This window comes from Callithrix jacchus, chromosome 5 (genome assembly GCF_049354715.1).
Source record: "Callithrix jacchus isolate 240 chromosome 5, calJac240_pri, whole genome shotgun sequence".
In the NCBI taxonomy this organism is placed as follows: Eukaryota; Metazoa; Chordata; class Mammalia; order Primates; family Cebidae; genus Callithrix; species Callithrix jacchus.
Window position 1 is genome coordinate 117,328,075 of NC_133506.1, and position 9,108 is coordinate 117,337,182.

The 9,108-nt window shown below is 49.1% G+C and overlaps 1 protein-coding gene across 1 annotated transcript; it reads left to right on the forward strand.

Annotated features, from left to right (window-relative positions):
- The first annotated feature begins 243 nt into the window (after positions 1–243).
- On the forward strand, positions 244–8,772 carry GIP (gastric inhibitory polypeptide). Its single transcript, XM_002806854.5, has 6 exons — positions 244–320; positions 3,297–3,403; positions 4,975–5,145; positions 6,000–6,092; positions 6,798–6,899; positions 8,651–8,772. Exons 2-6 carry the CDS (start codon positions 3,318–3,320, stop codon positions 8,658–8,660), a joined length of 462 nt encoding a protein of 153 aa, XP_002806900.2. The 5' UTR covers positions 244–320; positions 3,297–3,317; the 3' UTR covers positions 8,661–8,772.
- The last annotated feature ends 336 nt before the right edge of the window (positions 8,773–9,108 follow it).

The window sequence follows — 9,108 nt, forward strand, 5'->3', positions numbered from 1 at the left end:
AGGAGGAGGAAGAAAAAGGGGATACTTAGGGTACCCTGCCCACAGGCAGGCCCCAGACAGCAGCTGGAGATAGCCAAATGTTAATCACCAATTAGCAGTTCAGGTGGAAAGGGCAACTCTATTATGTGTGAAATGGACTTAATGTGGCAGGAGCTGAGGGCTTAATTTCTTGAGATAAGATGTGTTTAGGCTAATCAGCAGGTCTATGCCTGATATAAAGGAGCTGGGCCTGATTTCTTCAGCAGGCTAAGAAGGTCCAGAAGGCAGGGGAAGGAGACCCCTGTCTGTCCTTCTTCTGAAAGAGCTGGAAAGGAAGTCTGGTAAGAGAAGTGGAGGCAGGGATGGATGAGATGACCTGAGGGGAGGTGGATCTTGGCAACTCTGAGATGCTCAGCAGCCCTGGCATCTTACTTTCTCTTCCTCTATATGACAAATGAGGAAGGTGTGGTGGCTCACACCTGTAATCCCAACACTTTGGGAAGCTGAGGTAGGAGGATCACTTGAGCACAGGAATTCTAGACCAGCCAGAGCAATGGAGGGAGACTTGATCTCTACAAATGATTTTAAAAATTAGCTGGGCATGGTGGTACATGCCTGTGGTCCTAGGTACTCAGGAGGGTGAAGTGAGAGGACTGCCTGAGCCCAGGAGGTCAAGGCTATAGTGAGCCACGATTGGGCCACTATACTCCAGCCTGGGCGACAGAGCAAAACCCTGTCTCAAATAAAGAGAAAGAGAAATGAGAAGGTAGCGCTGATGGTTCCTGTATTTATTTTATTTATTTTGAGATGGAGTCTCACTCTGTCACACAGGCTGGAGTGCACTGGCACGATTTTGGCTCACTGCAACCTCTGCCTCCCAGGTTCAAGTGATTCTTGTCTCTCAGCCTCCTGAATAGCTGGGATTATAGGCACGCATCACCACACCTGGCCAATTTTTGTCTTTTATGTAGAAACAGGATTTTACCATGTTGGCCAGGCTGGTGTCAAACTCCTGACCTCCAGTGATCCACCCACCTGGGCCTTCCAAATTGCTGAGATTACAGGTGTGAGCCCTAATGGTTCCTTTTTTTTTTTTTTTTTTTCTAATGGTTCCTTTAACACCCATGTCACCAAAGCAGGAGATCAGGTCCTGCCTCCCACTTATCTCTAGGTTTAGCTTTGTTTTCAGAGCTTTGGAGGAAGGTTCCTCACTGTTCTTCATTTCTACTGATGACCCACCAGATGAAATGAGTCAATCCCTTAGAAGAAGGGTATAGGTCAGACTTCAGGAAGCCCTGTCCTGAGTGGAGATGGTTAAGCCTGGGAAAGGGGAGAATATGGTGGTTTTGTGTGTGGTTTTCTTTTTGGGCAGGAGGGCTGCATGATATCAGGAACAGCTAATGGGAAAGCAGGAAGGCTGGCTAATACGGACTTTGGGGATTCTAAGGGGAGAATCTCGCCAAACCATATGCCTATGATGTCTACCCACTGGAGCTATGGAAGAGGGATGCTCAGGCACACAGGTCTTTTCTGCATTGTTCTGCGTGCATCTCTCACCCCTTGTCCCTGCTCCTGCCCTTCCCTATTCAGACTGCACTTAACAATACAAAGGCTGGGTATGGTGGCTCACACCTGTAATCCCAGCACTTTGGGAGGACAAGGCGGGTGGATCACCTGAGGTCGGGAGTTCCAGACCAGCGTGACCAACATGGAGAAACCCTGTCTCCACTAAAAATACAAAATTAGTTGGGTGTGGTGGTACATGCCTGTAATCCCAGCTACTCAGGAGGCTGAGGCAGGAGAATCGCTTGAACCCAGGAGGAGGAGGTTGCAGTGAGCTGAGATCACACCATTGTACTCCAGCCTGGGCAACAAGAGCGAAGCTCTTTCTGGGGGTGGGGGGGAAGTAGGTTTATATATATATATATTTGTTATTATTACTATTTTAAGACAGGGTCTCTCTCTGTTGCCCAGGATGGAGTGCAGTGGTGCAAGCACAGCTCATTGCATCCTTGACCTCCTGGGCTCAAGGGATTCTCCTGCCTCAGTCCCTTAAGTAGCTGTGACCACATGTGCATGCCACCACACCCAGCTAATCATTTTTTCTTTTTTCTTTTTTGAGACAGAGTCTCACTGTGTCACCCAGGCTGGAGTGCAGTGGCATGATCTCGGCTCACTGCAACCTCTGCTTCCCAGATTCAAACGATTCCCCTGCCTCAGCCACCCGAGTAGCTGGGACTACAGGTGCGCACCACCATGCCCTGCTAAGGCTAATTTTTTGTATTTTTAGTACAGACGGGGTTTCCCCAGATTAGCCAGGATGGTCTCGATCTCCTGACCTTGCAATTCACCTGCCTCAGCCTCCCAAAGTGTTGGGATTACAGGCGTGAGTCACCTCACCAGGCCTCACCCAGGCTAATTTTTTTTTTTTTTTTAAAGATGGGGTTTTACCATGTTGGTCAAGCTGCTCTTGAACTCCCGACCTCAGGTGATCCTCCCACCTTGGCCTCCAAAGTGCTTGGATTACAGGTGTGAGCCACCACGCCCGGCCAACCCAGGCTAATTTTTAAAATTTTTGTAGAGATAGAATCTCACCATGTTTCCCAGGCTGTTCTTGAACTTTTAGGAATCCTCTTACCTTGGCTTTCCTAAGTGCTGGGATTACAGGCATGACCCATTGCACCCAGCCTGGTCCATCTCTTAGGTTTCATGTCCCTTCTAGTCACTAACTTCAGTGCATAGTACCCCTCACCTTCCCCCAAGGTGTTGCCCCAGACTCTTAGAAAAGTTCCAAACTAGCTGGGCACAGTGGCTCACACCTGTAATCCCAGCACTTTGGGAGGCCAAGGTGGGTGGATCATGAGGTCAGGAGTTTGAGACCAGCCTGGCCAATATGGTGAAACCCCATCTCCACTAAAAATACAAAAATAATTAGCCTAGTGTGGTGGCACACACCTGTAGTCCCAGCTACTCGAGAGGCTGAGGCAGAAGAATAGCTTGAACCTGGGAGGCGGAGGTTGCAGTGAGCCAAGATAGCACCATTGCACTCAAGCCTGGGTGACAGTGCGAGACTCCATCTAAAAAAATAAAAAAGAACGGCCATTATGAATACCCATTTTTAGAATAAAGTTACATTCCCGTTTTCTCTCCCTCTTTTTCTTCCTCTTCCTCTCCTTCACTCCTTTTTTTCTTTCTTTCTTTCAAAAAAAGTAAAAAGAAAATAGAAAAGGTTCAAACCTCAGGGTTTGGCTCCTCCTCAGCTTTCAGAGCCCCCACTGGTTTCTCTCTCAGCACACCCTGGCCCTTTTCTGCCTTAGCTCAGGAAATAACCCTGGAAGATGGTGGCCATGAAGACCTTCACTCCAATGCTGCTGTCCCTGTTCCTGGCAGTGGGACTAGGAGAGAAGAAAGAGGGTCACTCCAGGTAGGACTGGTAAGAGGGAAGGGATGGGGCAGAGGAGGGGCTGGGGGATGACAGATTCGGGATTTGTTTCAAGGGGGAGGTGAGAAAGGGAGGGAATCTAGACTAAGTGGTAGGAAGCTCCAGGGAAATACCTGCTGGAGGTGTGAGTGCAAAGTGAGCACTGAGCCAGAGAGGCTTTACTGTGTGCCACTGTTACAGTGAGAGAGAACTGTGGGTAGTTCTCAGGAGGGACTTCCTGGTGGTTAATTGTCTGAAGATGACAGAATCTCCCTTCCCAATGAATACTTTATTCATTTATGCATGTTTGCTTCTTTTCTTTTTTTAATTAATTAATTATTATTATTATATAGTTTTTGAGATGGAGTCTCTCTCTGTCACGCAGGCTGGAGTGCAGTGGCATGATATCGGCTCACTGCAACCTCCACTTCCCAGGTTCAAGCAATTCTCCTGCCTCAGCCTCCCGAGTAGCTGGTACTACAGGCACTCACCAGCATGCCCTGCTAATTTTTTGTATTTTTTTAGTAGATACGAGGTTTCACCATGTTTACCAGGATAGTCTTGATCTCCTGACCTCATGATCTGCCTGCCTCAGCCTCCCAAAGTGCTGGGATTATAGGCATGAGCCACCATGCCTGGGCAATTTTTAGTTATTATTATTATTGTTATTATTTTCTGAGAGGCTTCTCCTGCCTCAGCCTCCTGAGTAGCTGGGATTTACAGGCATGCACTATCATGCCCGACTAATTTTTATATTTTTAGTAGAGACAGGGTTTCACCAGTCTCGAACTCCTGACCTCTTGATCCACCTGCCTGGGCCTCCCAAAGTGCTGGGATGACAGGCATGAGCCATGGTGCACAGCCCTTTTCTTTTTTTTTTTTTGAGACAGTTTCACTCTTGTTACCCAGGCTGGAGTGCAATGGCGCCATCTCGGCTCACCGCAACCTCCGCCTCCTGGGTTCAGGCAATTCTCCTGCCTCAGCCTCCTGAGTAGCTGGGATTACAGGCTTGAGCCACCGCACCCGGCCTTTGCCTGTTTTTTTTTTTGTTTTTTGTTTTTTTGTTTTGAGATGGAGTTCTGCTCTTTGCTCTTGTTGCCCAGGCTGGAGTGCAATGGTGTTATGTCAGCTGGCCGCAACCTCTGCCTCCCAGGTCCAAGCAATTCTCCTGTCTCAACCTCCCAAGTAGCTGGGATTACAGGCATGTGCCACTATACCCGGCTAATTTTTGTATTTTTAGTAGAGACAGGGTTTCTCCATGTTGGTCAGGCTGGTCTCAAACTCCCGACCTCAGGTGATCCACCTGCCAAAGTGCTGGGATTACAGGCATGAGCCACCTCACCTAGCCCTCTGATGCCTTTTTGCCCAGAATCCAGAGCCATACACACTGAGGCTATAGGAAGTGCACCCTGAAGCTGAGGATAAAGCCTGGGGTGGAGTGGGGGAGTGAATGCATTGACCACAGGGAGTCTCCATAAAAACAGACTGGTTTGTTTTCGAGTGAGTGACAGTCATTTACCCTGGCATTGTGATTTTCCCCCATTTCTGCCCCTTCTCTGCACCCTTGATTCCAGTCTTCTCCCCTCCCTGCCTCTCGGATCTCATGCTAAGGTGAGCAGCCCTCAACCTCGAAGCCCCAGGTACGCCGAGGGGACTTTCATCAGTGACTACAGTATTGCCATGGACAAGATTCACCAACAAGACTTTGTGAACTGGCTGCTGGCCCAAAAGGGGAAGAAGAATGAGTGAGTCATTAATTACAAGCCTCCTGTTCCCTGTGCCAGGCTCTGCCTTCTTAAGTTCAGAGGAGGCCACCAGCTGTGGCCACACAGGCCACATGATGCACAAACCCAGGAGGCACCTTTCACCAGGCAAGGATGGGAGTTAGGCATGGTAGCTGGACCCTGACTTGGGCAGCAGTCCAGGCTAGGGGTAGAACCAGGGCTATTTCCAATCCTTTACTTCTTTTTTTTTTGAGACAGAGTTTTGCTCTTGTTGCCCAGGCTGGAGTGTGCAATGACGCGATCTCGGCTCACTGCAACCTCTGCCTCCCAAGTTCAAGTGATTCTCCTGCCTCAGCCTCCCAAGTAGCTGAGATTACAGGCATGTGCTGCCATGCCTGGCTAATTTTGTATTTTTAGGAAAGACAGGGTTTCTCCATGTTGGTCAGGCTGGTATCTAAATCCCGACCTGAACTGATCTGCCCGCCTCAGTGGTAAGTGGATTGTTTGAGCTCACGAGTTTGAGACCAGCCTGGGCAACATGGTAAACAAAAAGTACAAAAGTTAGCTGGGTGTGGTGATTATAGTTTCAGCTACTCCAGAGGCTGAGAGGGGAGGATGGCTTGAATCTGGGAGGTAGAGGTTGCAGTAAGCCAAGATGGTGCCACTGCACTCCAGCCTAAGCGATACAGTCAGACCCTGTCTCACATAAATAAATAAATAAAATAAAAAAAAAATGAAGATCAACTGCCCTCATCCTTCTCCTTGCTCTATGCCAAGTCTCTTTCCCTGCCCTCTCTTATCAGCATGGTAGATTTTGAAAAGCTGTTCACTGGAGTCTCTGCAGCCCACCCACTCTCTAATCTGTATCTTCCCAGCTGGAAGCACAACATCACCCAGAGGGAGGCAGAGGCACTGGAGCTGGCCAGTCAAGCTAATAGGAAGGAGGAGGAGGCAGTGGAGCCACAGAGGTGAGTCAGAGCGCAGAGGGAGGGGAGGGAGCCGAGCCTCCCACCCCACCCCCACCTCGTTGTTCCCTCTCCCTGACCCCAGAGCAGAGCAAGGACCTGTGATAAGCATCCTCTTCCTCTCAGAGTTCAAAGAGGGGTCTTCATTGAGCAAACTCCTGGAGGTCAGCCGGAGCTTAAGGAAGAAGCCCTGGAGGAACAGGGGAGGGGTGCTAGGAGGAGTTTCAGGGACAGGGTTTCTAAGATTGATGACTTCATGCATAGCAGAGTCCCTGTCAGGAGAAGGCCGGGAAAGAAGAGACTCAGGTCCTGGCCTTGCCACCTCGGGAAGGCTGTTTGTGAAAGAAAGGGGGATCTTCCCTGGCTCACTCCCCTGAAATCAGTTACCCCCTCTGAATGGCACAGGGCATTTCAAAGAGTGAATGTGCCCAAAGTACTCTCTGCATCCTGCAACGCTTGCAGAGGTGGATGGGTGGAATATTTCACACCAGAATTCTGTTCGACTCTTCCTGTGTGAGGGGTCCATATTCCCCAGGAAGGCAGTGCTGGATGGGGCTGGCAGAAAGAAGGATCCAGATTTCATAGCTGAGCCAATGGAGAGGCAGCTGTGTCAGCTCCCCTGCAATCCGTGGTGTCCCCAGCCCCGTGTTTACTCTCTCTGGGTAAGGCCCAGGCTAAAATAGTCAGCCAGAGGCTGATCCCTTGCAGGTCCCCACCCAAGAACCCCAGCAATGAAGATTTGCTTCGGGACTTGCTGATTCAGGAGCTGTTGGCCTGCTTGGTGGATCAGACAAACCTCTGCAGGCTCAGGTAGGGAGCGTGGTGCCTCACAGCGGCTCTAACTTGAGTTCGGTAACAGACATGGATTCAGATCTTTGCCCCTCCACGTGCCGGCTGATTACTAGCTTTTCCGAACCTGTGTTTTCATTAAAATCAGAGGTATAGAATCATTTCAAGGGGTTGTAGTGAGTTTTAAATTAGAGAATACAAGTGGAAAAATACAAAGAAAAAAACCAAAAGACAAAAAAGAGACAATTTAAGCAGAGACCTGAGGGCCACATTTGAGGAGTAATAAGAGCTCAGAAAGGTTAGCAGCTCTGATTACTATTTGTTCTTCCTCACTCTTCCAGGCGAGGTGCTGCGCTCTTCTCCCCTGCCTGTCCCTACCCACCGAGCTGAGCCCATTCTGTGTTCTGCCTGTCCCTACCCGCCAAGCTGAGGCCATCCTGTTCTCAGCTCTTTCTCTGTACTCTTGGGCCATGGCACCTTCCTGGTGGTGGGAACCTGCATGGTGGGAGCCATGTTGCCTTTCTCTGTAGCCACTGCTGGCTTCAGTGGTCTCTTGAATCTACCTCACCAGCTAGAAAATTCTTCAGTCCATTCCTTATGTCCCAGAATTGAGGGACTAAATGTTATGAAGAGACCTGTCCACCTAAAGGGTGAGACAGGAATCCCATGGTGCAGACAGGAGGCATGGAAGCCAAAACACTTTAGACTTTGATGCTGAGCAACTGGGGAGAGACTGAGGGAGAAAATCTGGGACAGGAACTTCAGGAAGGGAAGAAGGGACAGGAGTGTGAGCAGATCAATGGAGAAGAGGGTGTGCAAAAATCTCTGTAGGGAGGTGGATAACAGTCTCTGTACTTTTGTGAATTATTTTGATTACTTATCATTAAAATGGTGATTTGAGAGGGCAGAGATGGGAGCATTTGCTTGAGACCAGGAGTTCCAGACTGCAGTGATATATGATTTCACCTGTAAATAGTCACTGCACTCCAGCTTGGGCACCACAGTGAGACTGTCTCAAAACTGAGTAAACTGGCCGGGCGCGGTGGCTCACGCCTATAATCCCAGCACTTTGGGAGGCTGAAGTGGGCAGATCACCTGAGGTCAAGAGTTCAAGACCAGCCTGGCCAACATGGTGAAACCCCGTCTCTACTAAAAATGAAACAAAACAAAACAAAACAAAAAACCCAACAAAACAACAAAAAAAACCCTAAGTAAAATGATTAAAAATATATATATATATATATTTGAGACGGAGTGTCGCTGTTGTTACCCAGACTGGAGTGCAATGGCACGATCTCGGCTCACCGCAACCTCCACCTTCTGGGTTCAAGCAATTCTCCTGCCTCAGCTTCCCGAGTAGCTGGGACTACAAACACGCACCACCGTGCCCAGCTAATTTTTGTATTTTTCTTAGAGACGGGTTTCACCTTGTTGACCAGGATGGTCTCGATCTCTTAACCTCGTGATCCACCCGCCTTGGCCTCCCAAAGTGCTGGGATTATAGGTGTGAGCCACCGCGCCTGGCCTTAAAAAATGGTCAGGCTGGTCTTGAACTCCTGACCTCAGGTGATCCACCAGCCTTGGCCTCCGAAGTGCTTGGATTACAAGTGTGAGCCACCACGCCTGGCCCTTAAAAATAAAAAATTTTTAAAAGGTGATTTAAATGTAGGAGGGATTCAACAATGGCTGAGTCCCAGGAGAAATGTGCTTGGCCTACTGCAAGTCCCTAACAACCTTCCTCTCTACCACTTCTCCTTTTCCCACTGTCCCAGGTCTCGGTGACTCTGACCACACCCAGCTCAGGACTGGATTCAGCCCTTCACTTAGCTCCTGCCTCAGCCCCACTCTGGAGTAGAAAAGAAAAGCCAAACCAATAAAGTCTATGCTGAGATAAGTTGAGTCCATTGTGAAAATGTATTCAAATGACTACTGAGCACTAACAGGGCACGTTTGTCTTTGTGTATCTCTGTATGTGCTGGTACCACCCAATGGAAAAGAAATATGGTCTGGGCATGGTGGCATTTGCCCGTAATCCCAGTACTCTGGGAGACTGAGGCTGGAGGATTGCTTAACACCAGGGGTTTGAGACCAGCTGGGTAACATAGTGAGACCCTCGTCTTCTTTTTTTTTTTTGAAATGGAGTCTCATTCTGTTGTCCAGGCTGGAGTGCAATGGCATGATCTCAGGCATGAGCCATCGCGCTGGCCTGAGACTCTATTTTTAGAATAAA